The following is a 24,933-nucleotide window of genomic DNA, read 5'->3' as shown; positions in this document are numbered from 1 at the left end:
GCTATTCATGGATGCACAGATGGCACCATCCTCCAGGCCCATTATGCTCACAGATGAATCTACTTAATTGGCCTGGTTTCTGGCTGTGGGGCTGCAGAGTGGACCGGACCTGCAGGAGGAAAACAGCCTCCTACAAAAGCTGCCTTTTCTCGCCCTTCCCGGTCTGACCTGAGCCTCGCAGCTCCACCATCGGCTCTGCCAGACTGCCTCTCCCAACTCCACCACACCACGATCCGGACTCCACTGAAAAGCCTCCCGACTCAAGCCTCCATCCGCCATTTTCAGCAGATGGAAAGCAGGTAGAGCATTAAAACCCCAAGCCCCAGGTCCCAGACTAACGCAGGTAAGTGCGGCTCCGAGTATCCTACACCCCGCTCCCCAAAAACCACCTTACGGGAGGGAACATGGGGGCAGAAAAAGCCTCAACAAACCACCTTACTCCGGAGCAGCAGCAGCAGCAGGATCGGGGGGAGAGAGAGGGAGAAAAGGGGAGAGGACGGCTTGCATACAGCCAGGGGTAACAATAAACTACATCCTTCAGCCGCTGCTGCTCTGGACCTTTTAAATAATCTCTTTTATTTAACTTTTATTGAGAGAAACGGTGTAAAAATCCGCTTTGCGCACTCCGCTGTACGCGCAGAGGCGGTGCAAAAAAAATGGTTTGTTGATTGAACTTCAGCTACGAGGGAGGTTTAAAGATGTCCGATCGCAACTTCAGTAAAATAAATAAATAAATGAATGAATTAATTAACGTGAATGAGCTGGCCAATAAAAAGTTGATGCATTTTATTAGCAGGAATCAGCTGAAAAAAAAAAAAACAAACAAACAAAAAAAAAAAAACAAGGCGAAGCGTGATCCAGTCAGATGGAGACAAAGAGAATAATGTGCGTCTCTGCTGTCATTTTCCTGCTGGTTTCCATGGTGGATTTCCTGATGTGTATGTCAGGTCAGACTGGTTAAGGTGTCTGCGCTGGGAAATGTGGGATGGATTCATATTTAATGATGGTGATGAGTGTGAGAGCCCAGCCCACCTCACTTCAGCAGCTTATTGTTGTCCTCAACAATCGGCTTTCCTGAACACGTTTATGTTCCTGGATGGAGGTCTAAGACGAGTGAGCAAGAATTAACAAAATGGGGAGGAAATCTGAATCATTCTTACAAGAAAAACACTTTTTAAAAATTATTTTTGTAACACATTACTAAAACTCTTCATTTACTTTCAACTTTTCTCGTTTTTTTCATGTTATTTGGATTTTATGTGACAACAGGAAACACTGCATAATTGTTTCTGTGAATGATTTTCATTATTTACTCAGATGCAACTGATTAAAACCTCCTGTATGTAATTTAGTAAATCCGGCTGTTCTGTGAAAGCCTCAGAGGTTTGTTAGAGGATCTATGTGAACAAACGGCGTCATGAAAACAAAACAAACAGTAAAAATTGTGAATAAGTTTAAAGCAGATTTGAGTTAAGTTTGTTTATCACACTTCAGCAACAAAGCAGCTCAAAGTGATTTACACCAGAAAGACATCATACAGTCAATAATGATGAAACAAGCAATAAACATTACATTTTGTCAAATGGGATCATCAAAATTGTCAATAAAATCCACATTAAATGTATTGATCACTTTGGATAGTTACTAGAAACCAAAGGTAACTTTAAACAGATGGCAATTAAACTTAATTAAATTCAAAAGTGCTTTAATGATCACAAAGAGAAACTAAAAGTTGTTGTAGCTCATTTAATTAAAGCTTTATTGTGGCAGCTGATGGCTGTAGCTAATAAAAAATCTCCTGTAGCAGTCTGTATCACAGCGAATTAGAAGGAGCCTCTGATTCTGTTTTTCTAGTTTCATGGAGCGGATGGTCAGGATTGTCCAGAATCATCTTGATTTTATGTGAAAACCTTCCTGAACCATCATCTCCAGTGGATCCGGTCGCCTCCAGAACAGAACCAGAACAGAACCAGAACAGAACCAGCCTTCTTTATGGTTGTTGAGCCTTTTCAGGACCCTGGTTCTGATTCTTGATTTAAAGGAACTCAGTGTTTCAGTTTCAGTTTGTTTCAGATCAGTGGTGGACAGAAGCTGAATGCTGCTCCTCCATGTTTGGTTTTCTGGAAGGTTGATGCGACAACAGCAGACCTTTAATGCATCGTGTTACTGAGCCGTTCTGTGATTTATAACCTAACAGCAGCTTTTTAAAGTTTATTCTCTGAGCTGCAGGGGGCCAGAGGAGAGAGAAGCACTTGGATGAGTTTCACTTCTTGAAATATCTTTCGATGTTTTAACTTTTTTTTATTTTATGATGTTTCAGAAAACAAGTGTTTCCTTAAAATGCAGCCCATTTATGTTATGAATAGGACTGGACAATATGGCTGAAAAACAATATAATAATTTTATATAATTATTGATTAATTTTTGTTTTAAATATCTGAAATACTGATTTTTCAGATATCAGTAAAATTCAAAGGTTGACTTTGAATTTTAACTGTTGATAAAACAGGAAATGTCACGCCACCAAAGTCATGAGTCACAGTGGTGAAACCTTAAACTGCTGCTGTGCCAGTTACTCAGCAGGTTGTTGCTAGGTAACCAAAGAGTGAGTTGCTAGGTAACCAAAGAGTGAGTCAGTAAGTTGAAGCCACCAATCTTACTTATCTAACCTTGAAAAGCTAAAGCCTTTCGTCTGCCTACATCTCCCAAAATGCTGTGCGGTTCTGGATTGCAGTTCAGCATATGGTCAATATATTAAATATTTTATCAGATATATTATCTATTGATATTGATCATTTGTTTATCAGAGTGTATACTGTTATTGTGTGGAAGTCAGCAGAAAAAGACACAATTGATTTATTGTCTCGCCTTTGTTGTGAAACAACATATTTAAAGTTTATAAAGCCATGACATCTTTCTAGACTTTCCTAATTTTTTTTAATTTAGGAACAACTTTCTCAATGCTGAGAAACGGTAATGTTTCTTTTTATACGGTGGGCATAAATATCGGGTTTTAAATGTAAATGATCAAACTAGTGGAAGTTTGTTCGTGTTAAACTTGATCTTTACAAAATAAAGTGAAAGTATAAATCTGATAAATGTGGCATCTACCTTCAGGTTTGTTAGAAAAACGATAAATTCACCAGTTTCTCATACTTTTTTTTCTTCCACTGTTTGCATCACTTAGTGGCATCTCTTAGTGTGGATTATGGCTTTTTCTGGAGAGTCAGTGGAGAGTCTGGAGGAAATTCCTGCTCATGTGTGGAGCGGCTTGCCAGAGTATCTGAATCTGGGACCGTCGGCTGTAAATCCGAGTCGCATCGGTGAGTTTTCCTGTTTTTATTGCTAGGATCAGCAATTCTATAGTTGCTTTATCATGGCTGCATTACAGTAAAAATTGTTATTGTAAATGTTAAATACATCAAAAATAATCAAATGAGAAACAAATTTTGTCGAAATTATTCATAAATATGGCAACTTTGTGTTATAAATTTGAATAAGAAGTTTGTGTCTGGAATTTATTTACATTTATTTATATTATTTATTTAAATCCATCATCATAATAATAATTAAAAAAAAAAACATCTGTATTGGCGTTACAGCAATAAAATCCTTCTCATCTTAATGTTTTGCCCCTCCACAGATTCTGTCAGGTTCAAGTCTGGTCACTCCGAACTGTAAACATTACTGCCAGCCAAAATAAACACAGTGGTCAAATTAAATGATCATGGTAATCCTGTAACAGTTTTGAGCTTAACTTTTATATCTAGTAAATAGTCAGTGCAGGGATCTGCCTGCTTTTATTATCCCAGAACCCATTTTTACTCCCTCTCCCACCAAATGAAAGTGGCCAGAGTCGAAACACCTACTTAGAAGTTTTATTTTAGAAATAAAATGCCAATAAAAAGAACTGAATTGTGATCTTTTACGTTCCTCTCTTATTTCCATTTTAGAAGTTGGTAGAAGTGCAGCAAAAGAGTTGGAAAAGCATAAGTCGCAGACGGATACAAAAAAGGAGCAAAAGTAGAATCTACCTAACTAGATCATTGCTTATTGAACGAATGTAATGGAAAATATAAAACCTGCAGGTTTTAGGAGTTTTTATGATTTTAGAAAGTAAATCTTATTCTTTGAACAAAGAATAAATTGCTTGTTAATTGAGTTTATACATCTATAAACTGAAATGTAGCAAAACCCCAAAGCATTAATTTGTCCTAACTTGATAAATAAACCTGCATTAACTCCTAAATCATCTCTCATGATAAGTCAGTAAAACTCTATGTGACACATTTCAATATAAACATTACAACAAGCACATTTAAGCAAAAGCAGATTTAAAAAGATTAGTCTAGTTTGGTGTAACTAAACTGTGTTTACTAAGTTAAAAATAAAAAATAAAAACAGAAATTAGATAACAGAATGGAAAATAAGTCAAAATAAATCACTGCTGTAAAGATGTTATTATTAATAATAATCTATTTTTGTATTTTTAGGTGTTTGGGCCACCAAAGTGATCCCAAAGGGGAAACGGTTTGGTCCATTTATTGGAGAGAAGAAGAAGAGGTCACAGGTCACCAGTAATGTTTACATGTGGGAGGTGTGTAGCACAATAATTCATTTTCACATGGAAAACAAAACAGTCTGAAAACCTTCACTGTGTCACATTCTGGGAAACAATAAATTAACGTTTGATGAATTACTGTAATCGTTATTTTTAAGTATCTCTGCTGAGATTTCTGCCGTCCTGGTGTCAAAAATCTAAAACAAGATGAGTGTCTGGATTTAAGAAGACTTTACAAATCATTTAGTCAAGTCAAGGAGTTTTAATAAATGTTAAAATTAAAACATTTTGACACCCCCACTACTACTGCACTGCAAAAACACAAAATCTTACCAAGTTTTTGGCCTAGTTTCTAGTGCAAAAAACTGAAAACACTTGAAATAAGAAAAATACATTTACAAGCAACTTTTCAGAAAGATACAGGAGCTCATTTTAAGTCATTAAGAACTTAATATTGATGAAAAAAGTGCCAGTTCAACTGGGAGATTATTTCACAGTTAAAAGTGAAATAATCTAGCTAGCAGATTATTTCATCATACTAATAGGATGTTATCATGAAATAATCTGCTGGATTATCACAAGATCTCTAGATTATTTCACTAGCAGTGATAACATGATGTTATCATGAAATAATCTTCCTATGAAAGTGACACTTTTTCATAGATATTAAGGAATTATTGACTTAAAACAATCTCCTGTATCTTTCTGAAAGGTTATCTTTAAGTAAGTTTTATTTTATTTCAACTCTTCTAGGACATTTGCTCTAAAAACTAGACCAAACACTTTATGTTTTTGCAGTGTACTTGTGGTTAATGTCATAAATAATATTTCAGCTTCCGGTTTTCAAGCATTTTTTCCTAAAAGTTGCGGCCTGGCGCGGCCTGGCGCGGCCTGGCGCGGCCTGGCGCGGCCTGGCGCGGCCTGGCGCGGCCTGGCGGCTCATGTTCTGACCCGGTCGTCTCGTCGGTGCGCTGCAGGTTTATTTCCCGGCTCGGGGATGGATGTGCATCGATGCTACAGACCCGCTGAAGGGGAACTGGCTCCGGTACGTGAACTGGGCTCGTTCCAGTGAGGAGCAGAATCTGTTTCCACTGGAGATCAACAGAGCCATTTACTACAAAGTTTTGAGGGTAAGTTAAATACCGACGTCTGGACATGTGACCTGCTACGCTGTAGATTGATAATATAATTGTCAATGATTGATCTGGGTTGGTTTTTGGAAAGCAGACATCCTGTTAAATGAAGTCATAGTTTAGTTTGTACTGAATTAATACACTAAAATACAACTTAAACCACATATTTACATACTGTAGCTGCACTGTCTAAATCTTCCCGTTGCTTTTTAGGACTACCAAAACAATTTTTATAAATACAAGCATGATGAGAGAGATATTGTTTCCTTTTTTTCAATCCCACAAGTTTACATATACTAAGTTTTAAATACATAATGCTTCCTTGAAGAGGGTAGGATAGGTCTATGGGCTGTATAAACTGTTTATTACGTCTTAAGATCAAAATAGTTCTTAGATAATGACATAAATGCTCAGTTCTGCCTGCTTGGAGCTAATTTCAGAATAAACCGTCAATTTAAAACCAAATAAGTTGCTGCTGACCACAACCCCCAACTCAATGTGCAATCACACAATTGTACATCTTTGAAAAGCAGAAGTGGAGCCTCCTGCATAACCATCAAGAATGTAGGAAGGATTCATCTTTACTGAATGCTGTTATTCAACAGCAATGCTGTTATTCTGCTGTAAAACAGAATAATCCTGGTCACATTTGACCTGGAGAACAATAATCATAAGCAAAAATTGGATTGTTTAGTTTAGGATTTTGGATACTGTGTAGATAAGACACGTTTTCTGGTCTCAGCTGGTTGAAAAATGTTAGCCTCTCCTGAAACTTCCTATGGCTCAATTATTTATGCCAACACTGATATCCTCTGAAGTCTGTTCTTCTACCATCTCCTCTTTTTTTATGTTAGTGATTGTAAATCCTCAGTCACTGATAGTCTCAGGTAAAAACTTTCATGCTTCACATGTGAAGCAGGTGGAGTCAGTAGCAGATGTGACGAGTTCAAAAGCTTTGCCTAATTTAGTTGGTAAGGCTGCTGATTTTGTTTCATTCGAAGCTGTGAAATGAAAAATTACCTCCACATTTTGGTCCTATTTTCTTTCACAGCTACACGTTTATCTTGTCAGCTGCTAACGACACAGTAAAGCTTTATCACCCTGATGGATCCTCCCAGATCTTACAGGCCCTCATTCACACTTTGGCTCTAGAAAATGGACCAGACATTGATGATGCAACAGAGACCAGAAGAAAGTGACACTACACAATGAATTCAAACCCTTGTCAGAAATATCATAAACTAATCTGAGTATGTTTTTATTTCATTTCAGTGAAATTTATATTTTTAGAATTTTACATAAAGACAATTTTAAAGATATTATTTTCCTTCCCATGTCAGGGTTAAGAAAAAAAGTGTCAAACTAATTCTCGTAAAATTAAACCTTGTTGTTCTGCTGCAGCTCCAAGCAGCATAAATGTTAATTATGTTGTAAAGTAGTTAAGATTTTTACAAGATGTATCAAATGAGGCTGATTGTTTTTTTTTGTTTTGTTTTTTTTACTTGAGTAAAGGTAAAAAAATATCCATCCAAGAAATTACTCAAGAGTAAAAAAGGTATTTGGTAAATAGGACACTCAAAGACTAAGTAACTGATCAAAATGTAATTTAATATTTAAAAATCAATCAGATCAAAATATAAAGTTATGTGGATATTGTGGGATTTTAAAGGACGAAAATGAAAACATGACATAATTACAAAATAAGAAAATCAGATGAACTTTTTTACTTTCCAAATCAAATTCTTTCAATATGAAACTAATGAAAGTCTAACTACCAGAGTTGGGTTGTAACTAGTTACTTTTACTTAATTACATTTTCTTGAATAACTTTTTTTCCAAAATAAAATTTACTTATAGGAGTATTTTACTATGCAGTACTTTTTGCTTTTACTTGAGTAATTTTATTATGAAGTATCGCTACTCTTACTTGAGTAAAATTTCTGGACTCTCTACCCACTGAATGAAAAACAAACATGTTTTAACCAAAAATTCACCAGTTTTTATTAAAGTTTAATACATTTTATAATGATAGAAACAGATTTGGAGAAACATTATTTTTGCCTGATTTGGTTAATTCAGGCAAAGTACTAATTAACTAATATTTAGTTAATTAGTACTAATTTTTTGTTAATAATATGAATTACTATAATTTTAGTCCTTTAAAATACCAAAATTTCCACTTAATTTTAGATTTTAGTCCACTTGATAATATAATTGTTAATGATTGATACTTTGATCAGTTACTCAGTACTTGAGTAGACCTTTTACCAGATACATTTTACTCTAACTTGAGTAATTTCTTGGATGGCTACTTTTTACTTTTCTTTAATAAAAAAATATATATATTAAAGTAGTTCTACTTTAAAGTACAACTTTTGGGTATTCTGCCCACCAACTCTGGTACATAAGTAGTGTTTTTAACAAATATGTTTTACTTTTACTTGAGTAAAATCTATGCGGAAGTACTGCTACTCCTACTTGAGTGTATGATGTTTGGGTTCTGTACCCAGCTCTGTTAATAACCCAGTTCCATAAGCGTTATAAGACAGATTAGATGCACAGTAGTCCAAATACCCGAGCGCTGCCTCCCAGCAAGCCGCCCGCTGATTGGCTGCCGGGCTCATCTTACATCGTTGCAGCCTATCGGGCCAGGAGAGGAGCTGCTGGTGTGGTACACAGTGGAAGACAACCCCGAGATAACAGCTGCGCTGGAAGAAGAAAGAGCCAGCAGAAGGAGCTCACCCAGGTCGAAACGAGGTGAGGCCTTAACACCGACCCACGCTGAAAGCTTAATTTCACTCTGCGTGTTGTTTCCTCCGCGATTCGGTCCAAGTTATAACTAACGAGCTAGCTGGCTATGACTAAAAGGAAGCTAACGTGCGATGTATGGGGCTTTTCTCTACTTTCACACCTCACCTAAAACTCGTTAATGCTGTTTAATTTGACTGTATTTCCCCAGCAGACTGGGTCGAATTGTCGTATCTAGGTGTTTAAAGAGTTTCCGAGCAGGTTTTTCTTAACATGGACCCAACGTTGTTGAGGATGTGACCTTCCTTGAGTTCATCCATCGCCCGAGCCTCTCTACTTGATGATGGCCTAGCAAGTTAGCTAACGAGACAGCTTCCTTATCCCGACCGTAGCCTCGTTTGGGCTCAAGTATTTGGTTGCAGCCTTAAAATATAGAGGCTGTGTAGTGTGTTCGGGTTGGGTCTGACTGTGGTTGCGGTAGATAATTACAGATTCATCGAGTTATTACAGTTTAATGCGTTGAAAGCTAGCACGAGGCTAAAAACGGCTAGTCTGGACGCACGGAGATCTCGATGTGGAAGAGCAGATGGCATACAGGGTGGATGAAGCCACTGATAATTCAGTCAAAATCAACGAAATTCATCTCTTAATACTTTCATTTTGTTGCTGTTACAGCAATGGATTCAAATCGGCCAACTCAAACAAAGCGCTACAAATTTATGTTTCTTTTTACATCTGTTTCACAACAGTTTTAAATTATTTATTTAAGAAACTCAATCATGGCTAATGAAAACACACGGGTTATGTTGTTAGCTCTTCTCCCAAATTAGTGTCAACACATCCAACATGGCTGTCATGTGCTCCTACATTCACAAGTATGAACTTTGAACATGTATTTCCATAAAGTAAAGCAGCGAGTTAACTCGGAGAAGAAAGCTGGAGCTGTCAAGCTTTACTTATAAACATCATTAGATTATTCCAGTCACATTAGCCCTGTGTAGGTCATCATTTGCCCTACAGCTAACAGGAGCCTTGACTCTGTTGTAATGGGATATATGGCGAGACAAATCCTGCTTTATCCCCTATGAAAAGGAAACATCGAGACTGAAAGTTCAGTGATCTAATCTTTTTTTTCCAGACTCCTTTATTTTGTTATCATTTTATTCCTGACGCATTCAAGGCCATGCTTATCAAAGAAGCGTTAAGATGATAGTTTGTTAAAGTGAGTGTTAATCTTATCTGTGATAATGTTAACTTTTAAATTGTGATTTTTTTTTTCCCCTCCCACTTGTGTCCAGTTCTTTGAATTTTGTTGACTGAAATTGAGAAGTATGCAATGGGGAGGTGGGGGGATCTAGAATGCAGCCAAAAGTTTCTTGAGAATGACAGCTCTGCGTTTGGAACACCGAGTTTAATAAATGTAGCAATATTAAAAGTCTCCAGCCTGAATTTGGCTTCAAACTGTGAGGATTTCAATGACAAAGTAAAGAGGAGGAAATCTGGGGAAATGTCTGGAGACCAAACAAACCGGCACCCTATGGAGATTTTTGAAAGGCTCTCTATGGTGAGCGCAGTCGTATGAGCACTACTAAAAAAATATGACAATTCTGGAAGGATTTAGATGTGATTTTAAACCAGTTTTCACCAGTATTGTCAACCGTATCTGCACCAGAATGTTTAAACTTTGCCACCAAAATGGGTTACACTGGTCATGCAGTCTTTCTTTTTTCTTTCCATAATTTATTGATGTGTTTAAGTACTCTGTAGTGATGTAGCTAAACATTACTCCTAGGAAACCATCTTTTATGCCATCCAAGCTCAAGTCCATCTGCTGTTAATTTCCCCTCAAAATGTTGTGTGACGATGGGAAGTCACTTCTAGTTAATGCTTCACTCAAAGGATAAAAGGAGCGTGAAAATATTTACAGGTAATCAGACACCAGCTGCATTTGGCTCAAGCACAGAGAAAAAAAACCCAATGTGTCACAGCTGAAGCTAAGAGGTTTTGCTAAGTAAATTTGTCATATTGTGGTCCACAGACATTGGCAGGTTTTGTTTTAGTTTCTTTTTTGCCAGAAGAGGACATTCTCTTTTAAGCTTTACCTTAGTGAAAAACTGTTTACCTAATCTCTGTCGCAAAGGTCCGCACTCCATCTTTGTTCCGCCTTACTATTAAGCAGCCAAACATCAGTTTGGCATAAATTCACTAAAAAAGTTTAATCAAAACAGAACATCATCCTGTCAATAATGATTTTTCACAGTGCAGTTCAAGATAGCTTCCTCACTTCCTGTTTGTGTGTTAGGTGTGGCTACAAGGATTTTAAAATGGTTTATCTAGTTGAACAAGACATACTATAACATACTTTCACATGTTTGCTTCTGATATTTCTGTGTTTCATAGCTCTACAGTGGAATAATCATCCTTTGAGTTTACGAACCAGGACTTGTTGTTGATGTTTCTTTCTTACAGGGTTGTGTTTCTGTGAAGCCCCTGCAGGCAAAAACACTCTGTGATGTGAACTACTGTGATGTCATACATTTTTTCCACCAATGCACTGCTTTGCATATTTAAACAGAAAGGAACATTTATTTTTGACGATTATTAATGGCCATATCAGTAATTATTATTTATACTTTTATAGAAATGTTTTTTTTTTTTAAGTTGACATTCATGACTCTATATAGTACAGATCTATTGCAGGTCTAATAATACACATATGGAGGTAAAGAACATAATTCTATAAATTTAGGCCTTAGACCTCAACCTGTTTAGCTGTAAGTTCAACAAAACAACTATTAAATAATTATATTATGCTTTAAAAAAAAAAAAAACGGTTTAAGATCAAAACGAAACTAAATGTCAGGAGATTTTCATCTTAATGTTGGTCTAAGGTTGCAGAAAAGTGTTTTCTCTCGACATATGCTGTCATCACACACCTTTTGGCAAATAGCTGTTGCTGCTCACTCTGTTCTTAAGTGTGATTAAACAATTGCAGAAGGAGATGATGAAAGGAGCCTTCATTAAAGGAGCCCAAATTAAACCTCTAACTGAGAAACAGGATGTTGGGAGTGGGGGCAGACGGTTTGCTCTGGGATCAACTTGTTTCTGGAAAAACAACTTTTTAGAAGTTTTCAGAATGAGCTCAAATTAAAGATGCACTCTCTTTAATTGAGGCTTAATTTCGCACCGTTTAAGACGAGACATCTGGTTTCCTTTAGCATTTTATGACAAATCACAAATTTAAGCCGGAGTTTAGCTGCGTAATTTAAAAATGTGTGGAGTGGCACTCTGAAAAAGCGTTTAGACAGAATAATTTTCAGTGTCTCCAGTGCGTTGAATTCAGGTTGTTTTGTTTAAAGCGGAGCTCATCTCCAGTTGTAGCACCACTGCATTGCATGAGCATCTTAAACACAAACACTGCATATCCGCAGGCCGTGTTTGGACCGGCACTCACAGGGACCGCCGTGGTGCGCTGTGTCATTTATCACCATTAACACACACTGAACTTTTACTGAAATGTCCGAGACACAACAGATAACAAACTCCAGTCATGGTTGGTATCATAAGCATAAAAACATGTAATGGAGATGAGAAAGATAAAATGTTGTGGAGTGGTGTTGAAATGAAAAAACAACCAGTAATTGTTATGTAAATATTAATATAGTCCATAAGGGGACAGCTCTGAAGTTTTAAATCAACTTGGTGTTTTATAAGAGACGTTTCACAACCTTTAAGGAATCTGGACTATCTTTGTTTAAAATCTAACAAATAGAAAGTCTTCAAACTAAATGTATGTTCTTAAAAACACAGTTTTGATTTGTGAAATCTCTTATTTTATTTGAAAAAAAGAAACAAACTTGTTTAATATAGAATAATCCTGTTCACATCCATTATTATTATTATTTTTTTAAATGCTTTGATTCTAGCAATTTTGATTGATATAATACATCACATTGTAAATAATAATGTAATATTATTAGACAGTCACATGGCATCAGATGCTCAAACTGGACACAAATCACATTGTCCAAAAGGTTAAAGGTCAAAGAAAGATAGAAGCGCAGGGAAAATGAGAGGAAAGAAGTTAATAGGCATATATCACAACTGGTCATCACAATATTTACCAATACGATGGATTTTCTATTATCATGCAGCTCTACACCCAAACTTAGGTAGTCTGTATGATGAATAAAAATAGATTTAAAGTTTCTACATTTCACAGATCCCAACTTCTTTATGACAGTTTGTAAATAATAATCCAATTCAGGTTTGACTTTTTTTGTTTAGTTAAGATTTGTTAATTAGGCCTGACCAAAGAAGGAGAAAAAAACTTCTAAAAAGCAATGATTTAAGTTAATTTAACATGGGAGTATATATATGACATCAGAGAGATATATTTAATCTCATCATAATATCAGGCTGTTTATTTCCATCTTGTTGCTGTTTGTATGTGGGGATGGGTTGTTATGTAGTATTAGTTTTGTGATGCAGGACAAAACCATAGGTAGGCTAATGTAACAGTAAATATAGCTTATTGGCCACAACAGCAATATTAATATCAGATATCAATATTGACCCAAATGTTTATATTTGTAATTTTATATATTTAGCATCCCTCAATACGCCAAGTATGCTTCTTTAGTGGCTATGATTATAGGGCTCCAGGACTCCAGTGATAGTGACACTATGTAAGGTTAAAGAAAGTATCATCATAATTGAGATTTTCATCACAATTCTCAACAACAGTGTGTGACACTTCAATATTTCCCTGGAGTCGCATCAGGATGAAATTCACAGACTTGAAAATGTGTAGTAAAATGTTTTCTGGTTCTAAAAACAGAGTTCATGCACAGAAAGCATAGAGGGGATGAAGTAATCACTGACTCATTGATTTTAATCAGGACTAATTTAGACTTTACAATCTATAATCAAAGACTGTAAATCCAATGTGGTCAGTTTGTGGTATTGTTGACCTGGTGGAGACGATGTATCTCTGATGTTGTCATCTTAAAATGATTCTATCAAGGTTCCTTCTAATGCATCCAGTGATTTAACTATTAATAAAGTGAAGAGCTGATCTAGTCGAACAGTAACTTCCAGTGTCATTCTGAAGTCGACTGTAGCTTAGAAATGGGGTCGTAGTCACATCGTTATAATAAAAATGATTCATCCTGTGATAATACTGAGAAATGGCAGCGTGAGTGGGAGCAAAGTTCCATATTTGTTAAGTTTTATTTTTGGATATGTATTTGGTTTTACTGAAGTTCTGACTGTGCAATGGTAAAGTTAAATAAATATACTATGTACCAAAATGATTTTAAAGTCTATGTCTCACATCCATAGTTGCAGATTTAAATGTGTTCATAGAGGTTCATTGACATTTCATGCTATTATTGTGGTTGCAGTGAAATTTGAGCTTTTTGGTTATTATAATTTATTGGTAAATAACAAATTTCCCAGTAAAATTTGGTGATTAACTATTTTCTTTAGTACCTCTGTCAACATAATTGAAGCCTTTTCCAACAAACCTTTGTTGTGATCATGACTAATTTGGTGTGGCGTGTGTGTTTCAGCTAGAAGAAAGTTGGTGGAGAAAGCCAGACAGGCTGGTTTGGGTGGATTCAAGAAAACTAGTGGAACCAAAACTACTGTCAGGGAAATGTGGGAGGGGGGAGAAGGTGAGTATTTATTCATTAGTTAAACAAATGTTTGGTAATTAAAGGTCTACTTTGACTCATTAATTCAAAATTTGTTCACTAAGGGAGCATAATTTTCCTTTATTTTACTCAGGTGATAAGGAGGAGGGTGAGAGACCATCAGGGACCTCTCAGGAACTCCATGAAGCCCATCCTGTAGGAAGCACCAACCACAAGCATTTGCAGGACACGTCCGCATCAGGGGTGGACAGGGGAAACTATGAGGAAGATGAAGAAGAAGAGGACGAGGAAGAAGAGAATGGCGATGACAGTTGTGAAATGCAGCACCAAACCTCAAAGCAATTATCCGAGCAGTCGAGCTCGTTGCTATCGGGCAGTGGAGAAAGCCATAAGGATCCACAGGAGAACCCCCTGCTAGCTCAGCGGGGTGGAGACCCTGAGCAGGACCCCGACGGGGAGCTGGAGGAAGACCTCCAAGGAGAATCCTATCCCTGCGACCACTGTGAGCGCCACTTCTCCTCCAGACAGGGTCTGGAGCGCCATATACACGTTCATGGCATCAGCAATCAACAAGCACAAGTCTTTAAGTGCCGATACTGCAATAAGCCTTTCAGCTCACAAGTCGGGCGCCGGCGGCATGAAAGACGGCATGAAAACGGATCCAAGAAGATGGCCGGCTCCCAGGCTGGAGTTGGCGGCCTCCTCAGTCCTGCAGGGCAGACTGATTCAAGTCCTGACTGTACCAGTCCAACCAGTCAGCTCATAGCCATAGGGTCCCAGTTTGACATGCAGAGGAAAGAGTTGGGACCCCACACTGATCGTCCGTCGATGTTTGATGAGAACGGGGAGTCAAAGGAGCTTCATCCCTGCAAGTACTGCAACAAAGCTTTCGGCACACACACCAACATGCGCAGGCACCAACGCAGGATACATGAGCGCCACCTGTTGCCGAAGGGAGTTCGTAGGAAAGGCATGCTGCTGCAAGAGGCGTCGGCGCAGCAGCCGGGCGCGTCCCCGAGTGCCAGCCCTCCTTTGGTCTACATGCCCAGTGCCGACACGGAGGACGAGGCAGACAGAGACGATTACGCCATCGACATATCCAAAAACATCTCGGAGAACCTCAGCTTCTACATTGATGGAAAGATTGTGTCAACGAGCACGGCAAGCAGCTGTGAGGTGATAGAAGTGGACACGAGGTCGGCGGCGTTGTTTGGCCTGGACACAGTCATCATCAGCCCAAATCAGATTAGTCAAGCACTGAAGGTGGAGGCGAGAACGAACGCCACAAAGCCAATCACCAGTAATGAGCAGCCTGCAGCAAAAAGAAGAACGTCAACTCCCCCTCTCGTCACCAGCCTGAAAGTGGAGACGGAAACTGCTCCTTCGCCTTCATCCTCTACGTCGTCCTCATCCAACCTGTTGGTAGGGGGACTTTTCCAGCAGGATTCATCAACACTTCAGAGGGAGAAAACCATTTATCTCTCCCCTAAACTCAAACAGCTCCTTCAGACGCAAGACTTCCAAAAGTCAACAATAGCCCTCATTACTGAGAGCCACAGACTGGCCACACTTCCAGGCGCTTCAGGAAAGTACAAAAGGAGGACTGGTTCTCCGCCTTCATCCCCACAGCTCAGTCCGACTGTCAAAACTGAAAGCTGTAAAACAGAAGCAGCGAGCGGAAACAACCTCAAGGTGCCAAAGCTGGAAAGCCATAGTGTGCCACCTCCTGAAAGCCTCCTAGATGAGGAAGATGAGGATTCTCCGAGCTCCTCCGGAAGCCACACCTCCGGAAGCCGCTCCTCCGGAAGCCACGCCTCCTCCAGCGGCAGGGGGAGTTCCTGCAACCAGCAGCCCTTGGATCTGTCCAGCTCTGTCTGCAAGCGAAGCGACGGCCCAAATCAGGCGACTGGAGACTCGGCTCTGGATTTAAGTGTAAACCGGAAAGCCACCACAGAACCCGATTTAAAAGGCGGGCAAGCGCCACAGCCGCCGGTAAAGAAGAAAAAGCCAAACACGAGCATGTTGGAAAAGGTTCTAATGAACGAGTACGTTGGTCTAACGTTGCCAGGAGAGGAGGGGCCTGCAACCCTGGCAACCCTAAGCTGTTTTCGTACTCAGTCGCCAAACGTTGCATCAGATTCTGCTCACCCGTCTCCACCCTCCCTGACTCCAGTCACAATAAACCCCTCCTCACCCAGCTCTTCTAGTGTAACGTCTCCGACTCCACCTCCTCCCATTCTGCCCACTATACCGTCACCTCCAACGCTCCCCAGCTCACCGCAGCCTTCAGATTCACCCCTCCCAGTCCTCTCGCCAAAAATGTCTCCAATAGCTGATGAGCCCAAGCATCTGTCAGATTCTATTGAAAACTACTCATCGGAGGAAAACAAGGATGAAGAGGAGAGTTACATTTCTGAGCCACAAGATTACCCAAGCACTCCACTCCAAAGTCCCTCCAATCAGTCGGTAGCATCAAGTCCACCTGGACCTAAAACAGAAGATCTGGCTAAAAATATTGATGTTTCTCTTTCTACAGTATGTAACAGTCTAACAAACGGCAGCTTTACCCAGGTTGAAGAAACGGAAATATCTTTGAAAGCCGATTTTGCTGCTCTTTCCCCTCAACCAGAATTGCCGTCATCTTCCAAATCCCCTCCTGTTGCATCACACAGGTCCTCTCCATCAGCTGCTTTGCAATCTCCCCCACAGATTAAAGTGAAAGAAGAGCCTCTTCACTGTGTAGACGACTTGTCTGCTGTAAGCCACTCACCTCACGACTCCTCGCTTCCGCCTGCTGCTCTCGATAAACTGTCCACTGAAATCCGGGAGGGAGAGGAAGCGGACTCCACGTACTGCAAGACCTTCGTGTGCAATGTGTGTGAGGAGCCATTCGACTCCATCAAAGAGCTCAGCGGCCACATCACAGATCACGCTGCTGACTGGCCCTTCAAATGCGAATTTTGCGTCCAACTGTTTGGCGACGAGGCGGCCGTTTTGGCCCACCGCTCAGCGCTGCATGGGGTGGGTCGCATCTTCCTGTGCTCCGTCTGTTCCAAAGAGTTTGCCTTTCTCTGTAACCTTCAGCAGCACCAAAAGGACCTTCACCCCAACGAGTCATGCACGCATACTACTGTAGAGAGCGGCAAGCTGAGGTCGCAGAATTACACTGACCCGTCCAGAGCCAAAGAGGAGAGCGCTCCCTCGACACCAGTGCCAGGAACGCCCAATAAAAATGACGTGTCGGCGAAAGAGGAGGCCGATGTGAACGGGAATAACACAGAAGACCCCAACGAGGAGCTGTACACTACAATAAAGATCATGGCTTCAGAGGGAGGGAAGCCTAAAGGTCCCGATGTCCGACTTGGCATCAATCAACGCTATCCCAGTTTCAAACCACCACCTTTCCCCTACCACAGCCGCTCTCACACTGGTTCGGTGGCCTCTGCTACAAACTTCACCACCCACAACATTCCCCAAACTTTCAGTACTGCCATCCGCTGCACCAAATGCGGCAACAGCTTTGACAACATGCCCGAGCTGCACAAGCACATACTGGTGTGTGCCAACGCCAGCGACAAGAAGCGTTATACTCCCAAGAAAAACCCGATTCCCCTAAAGCAAATTGTGAAGAGCCCCAATGGAATGGTGTCGCCCACCACAACAGCGGAGGCTGCGCCGGAGGTCGGCGCCGTCGCAGGTCAGAGTGCGTTCCGTCGGATGGGGCAACCAAAGAAACTCAACTTCAATCAGGACACGGGGAAAACGAAAATGAGCGCCCTGAGTAAGAAGAAGAACCAGCTGGTCCAGAAGGCAATCTCGCAGAAACATAGAACCGTTAGTACTGCAAAGAAGGTGGTGGTCAAATCTGAAGATGTGCCGCTGTCCAATGTCTGCCCCCACTGCAGCCGGGAGTTCACCTACACGGCTAGTCTGCATAAACACATGGTCATCAGCTGCCCCATGAAACCTGCCGTCACTAAAAAGGGCAAGAAAGGGTTGGCAGAGGTGAAAAAAGAGGCTGTTTCTTTAGTGGATAAGAACACAAATAGGAAGAGACTTCCAGAAGACGATGTGCAGACAGAGCCACAGGCTAAACCTGCGGGAAAGAGAAGAGCGCGAAGTTTAACTGCAGCAGAGCCTGAATCCACTGAGGTGAGCAAAGGAAAGCCTCCTTCTGCAGTGGGTCGGTTAAAAAGGCCTGCCGCGCTCTCTGCACCCATTTCCGCCCGCAAAAAACCCAAAAAGGGCCAAGCTGTGGCTCTACCTCCCCCTCCTCCTCCTCCTGACACTCCCAGTGACACAGCCCAACGGCCAACCATGAGAACGCAGCGTACGGGCAAAAAGCCAGCGACTAAGAGATCAGCAGTGGTCAAACCGCCACCAACAGCGCTGCCGGCACAGCTGAAGAAAGAGGAGCGCGTCTCGCTCAGAAAGAGGGACCGGGCCGGGGGTCCGGTCACCAGGAGCTCACAGATGGCCAACGCTTCTCCTCCTGCTGAGGTGAAGACTGAGGAGCAACCGGTGCAAGAGACGAAAGACCCCCAGGTAAACGATGTCACTTTAGTATGTTTATGTAGGGCAGTGGCTTAAATACATCAGCAGAAGTCACCAAGATGTTATATTTGTTCTATGGGTTCTAGCTATTGGTGTAGTATGTCCTTTAATGGACACCGTACTTTGGCTTCTGTTACCGTGAGCCGTCCGGTGACATATTTAAGCCAATGCTCTACGTTTATGTTAAAATATTAACTTTTTTTTTTTCCACATGAAGCATTTACGTAAGTAACCCTTCCTTGTTCGTCTCGGGTTTAGTAGGTTGACTTCACAACAGACACGCTCAGGTTCACAGCATTTATTATAACGAGAGGAAATCAAGTTTGTGTTTAAACTCAGTCCAGCATCTCCTGCCCCACAGTTTCAGACGGCAACAGAAAAAAAAACTAATTAACCACATAACTAATTTCATCTTTAACATAAATTAAAATGAATGTATATTTTTAGTACAGGAAATAAAATCACACATGGACCATTGAAAAACTAACACACAATTGATAACTGAAACTTTGCATCAAAAATTTAAACGTACATAACGGAACAAGAAAGTTTCTGCCCTTATACATTAAATAAAGTACAATAGATGACCCTAAACAAACTGCAGAGCAAAAGCTCCAGTTGACATCAGTTAACAGTTGTAAAATTAAACCCCGCTAAAACACACACCATTAATTAAAACATGGCAAAAATGTGCATAAAACCCTGTAGTAAATGTGTCTAAAATATATGTTAAAATGTAATGCTTGTAAAGAAAGCAAGGAGTTGATCGTAATAAATACCACAGTTCCTGAAGGCAACAGAAAAAGGTGGAGGAGCTGTCAGTTACTGGTTGCTACGGTAACCACCAACTGCCAAGAGCAGAGTAACCGAACTTAAACTAGGAGAAAATAACTTTTTGATTAAACAAAACAAATTTGAAGAATACATACATTTTGACACACTTCACATTATAATATTGCTAAAATAAAACCCTGTTACACATACAGCTCTGGATATATTTTTCTCTTAAAGTTCCTTTAATATTAGACTAATGTTACTATTAAAGCATTTTTTAGGCAATCGGGTTAAAATAAATAACAATAAGCAATAAATCAGTTATTGTTGTTATTAGCTATTATTTCACCAGGAAAATGCTAATGAGATTAAAAATATCTTTTGCAAGAAAATCCTGGCTAAGACTGGCAGCATTAATCGCATGATAAATTAATAATGGGTCGATAATTTTTATTCTGATATTTTTGAAAGGCAGTTTTGTTTACAGAGACTTAATATTCCATTTGATTTGTGGAATCAAAGGTAGGTTTTTTTTTGTTTTTTTTTAACATATCTTCCAGTTTCAGATTGGATTATTCTTTACAAAATTAAATTATTGGTATTTGAGAGAACAAACTTGCATTATTGTGCCATTATTGTTGAATTATTTGAAAATGGTAGGTCAAATTACATATTGAAAGCTGGAAAACATTGATTGTATGTTTGATCATGCAGCTCTGAGGTGTCATTGCTGTGTTTTTGTGTTTTTTGTTGCAGGAGTTGCCGATGAAGTAAGCCATGGCGACCGCGTCGGGTTTCTCTGTGGACTCCAGACTCCACTTATCAGGCAAATCCTCCTGACTCACCAAGGCACTGAGGACTGCGATGGTTTGATCCATCTAATCCAGCTCTGCCTAACTCAGCTGCCTTTTGCTGGACTAAAGGAGGGAACTCTCTGTATCTTCCACTTATCTTACGAACTAAACTGAGCCTTGAATTCTGCCAGCCTTGCAAAAAAATAAAATAAAATGGAAACTGTAGATTATGGTGACATTTTATGAACAATTTGTGTCATACTTGACCCAAAACAGTAAGATTAGGGCTTTGTTTTTTGTAAGCTGATCTATTGCAAATGGCAATCAGATAGGGTGAATTCTCTATTTCGTTTATTTTTTATTTTTTTCCCCCCTCTTTGAATTGTTTAGGTTTCTGATTCTCCTAATGCATGAGCTGAGTAGAGGAAAAACTAGGCTGAACCAGTCCTAACGCGTCTCCCTGTGGGCAGTACTTAAGTTTAAACATGATTTGCTAAGTATGTATGTTTTTGTAGCCGCTATATTGTAGAATATATCTCATTGGCTATTTTTTGTTGTGGGAAAATGGCAGCAAACGATGTTGCTCTGCATCAAATGGTCCTCAGGAACACTGTGTAAGCGTGTGGTAGGTATTGTGGTTGTACGTGCAGCCAGACCGCTCTTCCTTCATGTCTACATCTCAAATGTGTCATGTTTTCCACTTCATCTGACGTTAGCAGGTGATTCCCGTACGGGAAAGATGTTGTGTTCTCCTTTAAAGTATCTGTCATTCAAGCAGCCCGATGTTCCTACAGCACTTTAAAACAAACTGCCAAAACTTTAAGCTGGGTCAGCAGGACGTGTGTGTGTGTGTCGGAGTGTGTTCTGGTTTGCCCAAAACATCACGCGAAACTAATCTTAATTGCAAATTCTGCAGAAGAATTTCTGAACTGGTGTCTAAGTTGAAGTATTTAAATGCATGAAAAATGCTTAATTTTTATACTTCATAGCATAAAAACTGTTCAATAAGATGTCTGTAGACATTACGTTGACTGAAGAGCCACACTAATAGCTGGGAGGACAGAATTTTTTTATATTTTCCTGGAGTATGTTTGAGTTTGTCTTGTGAATGGAAACATTTGTATTTTTTTGGGTTTTGGGTGCTCAGCCCCGTTTGGATTATAATCATGCCTACATGTACCACAGATAAGGCAAAATAAAGCAAAAAAAGCAAGTAAAAAACCCACGCAGTGCTTAAAAACTTGTAGCATGTTATTGGAAATTATTTGGACATTTAATTAGGAATTAAAAGTTAATTTATATTTTCATGAAAATTATGTTTTTCCTCTCAGCATTAAGATTATGTATTTAAGGATGAACAAAGACAAAAATCCCAAATGACCTCAAGTAAGACATTGCTGTAATTGAAATTATGAATTAAACAAAAGTTTTTCAATTTGTGTGCAGCTTTTGGTTTTAATTAGACTCTGGGATGGATGTTTCTATCTTTACATTGATTTACTATGTATACTACATTAATTCTCATGATTTATGGACTAATATAAATTTTTTTGTGGTCATAAATTTTGGTTTCTGTTTATGGCTGATTCTCAATTTTCTATATAATTATAAAACACTTAAGATTTTTCCCCACATATATTTATTTTTTGGATAACTTTAGGCTACTGTAGATAAAAACCCAAAACTGAGCTTTTCAGAAAGTTTAAATTTTACATGAGACCAATAAAAAGAAGCCATTGAAGAAACCAGTTGAGTCTAGTGATGAACCCAAGAATATTTAAGGAAGGTTGAGTGGAAGGAAAATATATGTCATATAAGGGAATAAAGGGAAACATCCGTCTGATGGTTTTGAAACAAAGTGCAAAGATTTTCCTATAAACATTTTTGACAAGCGATTACTAAGTTTATTTTATCGTTTTAGTTGCCTGTTGTTTTTACTCACTAATTCGTATACATAAAACAAATATTAGCCTAGCAAAAAAGGTGTATTGATCTACTAAATAAATGAGCAGATAATTGTTTTTCACTTATAGAAGCAAACGTCTTGGCTGAATTTTAACTCAATCATAAAAAAAAATAAGTAATATTAGACTAAACTGTAGATACATACTAAACAAATTATTCCCAGTACAAGGAAATTATTTTGTAACAAAGAACACATTTTTTTCTGTAGCCAGATTTAGAAACGGTCTGTCCAGGAACAGCACTGATAAATTTATACTCTTTGTTGCTTCACGGCTGAACGACTGTAAATGTTTGCTGTCAGGAAATCCACAAAAAGCAGCTAAAAGCCTTCAGCTCTGATGAAAACTAAAAACATATTTCTCCTATTCTAGCTTCCCTTCACCTGTTAAATCCTGAATGGATTTAAGTTTCTCCTCATTTATAAAGGTTAATAATTAACCTCCTTCATACACCTGACTGGTCCAAATGTTGTTTTCTGTTTTCTTCTCTCCATAGAAGCAACATCTGGTTTGATTTTCTGTTCAGACGCCTTCCTGGAGGAGGAATCAACAGATTATAATGCTGCCAACACCAAAACCTTCTCTATTGATGACACACCTGACCCTGTCGTTCAGTGACTGACCCTGCCTCTGCTGGACCGCGCTATTGGCCAGACGTTTGCTGCAGATAACTGTATCTGTAGACTGGAAAACTGCTTCCCAGCTCCTCTGTTAACATGTTTCTCCAGTAGAGAAGCTGCTACTGTCATTAAAGTAAATAGCAGGAGCATTAAAGGGCCAGTATTACATGTTTTCCAGGCACAGAGTGCCATTTTACAGCACAACCAAGTAGCCGTTAACTTCAGCTGTTAAAGAAATACTTCATACAGCTCTGGGAAAAATTAAGAGACCATTTGAAATGTTTCTCTGATTTTACTTTTTGTAGCTACATGTTTGAGTAAAAGGAACACTGTTCTTTTATTCTATGAACTACTAACATGTCTCTGATATTCCAAGCAAAAACTTAGTATTTATTTATAGAAAATGAGAAATGGTCAAAATAACAAAAAAAAAAAAACATTCAGTGCTTTCAAACCTCAAATAATGTAAAGAAAGCAAGTTAATATTCATTTACAAAAAACAATACCAAGGTTTTAACTCAGGAAGAGTTCAGAAATCAACATTTGGTGGAATAACCAGGAGGTTTTCAACGGGGTTCAACGCAGTGGACTTAGTTTTTATATCATTTTAATATCAAATATAATTTTTACTTTGTAATTAGATGTCTGTCTCTTTAAAAACTCCTCCTCTTTCTGAAACTCCGACTTCAAGAAGTCATTACAACATCGCTCTCTTTGCACTGAGAAGTAGCTCCCAGAATGAGACTCAGCTGATGGTCCACCAGGTGTTTGCTAATTGCTGCTGGCTAGTCTGAAGGAGCTGAGTGAGGGGAGCTGCAGGTGGAGGGTCCACCTGTGTTTTTGCACAGCTGAACGGTTGTCATGGAAGAAAGAATTAGGGAAAACCTCCAGGTGTGTTTTTTATGAAGAAATAACACAAAACTCAACAGAGTGGACTTTACATGATGCTGCCCCTTTAAAGTCTTACTTTTCGTTAACATTTGAAAGTACTCCTGAATCACTTTCTCTTTTTGTGTGTATTCTCTGTTTCTCCTCTGATGGTCATTAATACTGAGTCAGGTTCTGCTGAAGAGGAGCTTTTTCTTTCCACTGTCGCTTCATGCTCATCCAGGATGGGCGGATGCTGTAAGTTACTGACGTGACACAATCTTTTTAGCCAAATAATCAGCTGAACTGCAAAAACACAAAATATTACCAAGTACTGGTGTCTAGTTTCTAGTGGAAATATACAAAGTAACGTACAGGAAACTTTTCAGCAGGATATAGGAGCTTGTGTAGGTAAATAATTCTTTAATACTGATGAAAAGTATTTGCTTCATTGGTGAATTATTTCACTTATAACAAGACATTTTCCCCATGTTATTAATGAATTATTCTGCAAGTGGAACCAGTAATTTTTCATGAATATTAAGGAATTATTGACTTGAAACAAGCTTCTATATTTTGCTAAAAATGTGCTTAGTAGTTGGTTTTGTCATATTCCAAGTGAACTAAGAAACTAGACCAAAAATACTTGGTAAGAGGTTTTTATTTTGCAATGCTGTTTGATAACTAAGATCAGTTGGAATATATGCATGATTGAACTTTTGATAAATTACCTTGAGATTACATGATGTAAAATTGGCACTAGATAATTAAACTGAATCAAATAGTTGCACTAATTAAAAGCAGGAATTTTAAAATAATATATCTATAGAAATAATATCAAATAGACATGTAACATTTAAAAACAGTGTAACTGAGAGCCATATTCAAAGCCAGTATAATAGTAACAAACAATATCAGCATGTACAGGACAAGCAATAAATTATTACTTGAATAAAGTTCCTGATGATATTCTAATTTATTGAAATGTTCCGGTAACTTTGCTCCTGAATCCGTTTAGCTCTGCTCAGGTCAGCAGCCTCCGTCCGGCGGGCTTTAGCTGCCCTTCCTCTGCCTGTCGCTGACAGATTTGTATCAGTTGACTTTTCACTGAGGTTGATATGCGAGTGACAAAGTGCTTTAAATTCTCGCTTTCTGCAGTTTTCTGTGAATCAGCAGAGAAATAAGGAGTAAATGTTTGCACAGTTGAAAGATTCATGAGGAGATTATTTGGCGAGCACTTCAGAAATCAATTCTTATTACA

At 39.0% G+C, this 24,933-nt stretch overlaps 1 protein-coding gene across 5 annotated transcripts; it reads left to right on the top strand.

Moving 5' to 3' along the window:
• prdm2b (PR domain containing 2, with ZNF domain b) lies at positions 1-23,071 on the top strand. 5 transcript variants are annotated; one of them, XR_006371119.1, is made up of 9 exons: positions 2-343; positions 3,201-3,323; positions 4,494-4,597; positions 5,539-5,691; positions 8,334-8,451; positions 14,016-14,120; positions 14,233-18,644; positions 20,184-20,253; positions 22,682-23,071. XR_006371119.1 is itself a non-coding variant. In XM_044122125.1 (8 exons), the coding sequence occupies exons 2-8, from the start codon at positions 3,209-3,211 to the stop codon at positions 20,199-20,201; spliced, it is 5,025 nt and encodes a 1,674-aa protein (XP_043978060.1). In that variant the 5' UTR covers positions 2-299; positions 3,201-3,208; the 3' UTR covers positions 20,202-20,451. The 5 variants fall into 5 exon arrangements, 4 of the variants coding, with proteins under 4 accessions (XP_043978058.1, XP_043978057.1, XP_043978060.1 ...); XM_044122125.1 differs by lacking the exon at positions 22,682-23,071 and having other exon boundaries at positions 2-299; positions 20,184-20,451; XM_044122124.1 differs by lacking the exon at positions 22,682-23,071 and having other exon boundaries at positions 20,184-20,451.
• Positions 23,072-24,933: the final 1,862 nt, after the last annotated feature.

The sequence above is a fragment of the Gambusia affinis genome, linkage group LG07 (assembly GCF_019740435.1).
Source record: "Gambusia affinis linkage group LG07, SWU_Gaff_1.0, whole genome shotgun sequence".
In the NCBI taxonomy this organism is placed as follows: Eukaryota; Metazoa; Chordata; class Actinopteri; order Cyprinodontiformes; family Poeciliidae; genus Gambusia; species Gambusia affinis.
This window is presented reverse-complemented; position numbering and strand designations above follow the sequence as displayed.

What these genes read in the sequence shown, in the direction of transcription:
- prdm2b (XM_044122123.1), top strand. Translation starts at nt 3,209, where the DNA reads ATGGCTTTTTCTGGAGAGTCAGTGGAGAGTCTGGAGGAAATTCCTGCT. An exon ending in TGTAAATCCGAGTCGCATCG is followed by an intron (nt 3,324 to 4,493) that starts GTGAGTTTTCCT and finishes TTGTATTTTTAG; the next exon opens with GTGTTTGGGCCACCAAAGTG. An exon ending in AATGTGGGAGGGGGGAGAAG is followed by an intron (nt 14,121 to 14,232) that starts GTGAGTATTTAT and finishes TATTTTACTCAG; the next exon opens with GTGATAAGGAGGAGGGTGAG.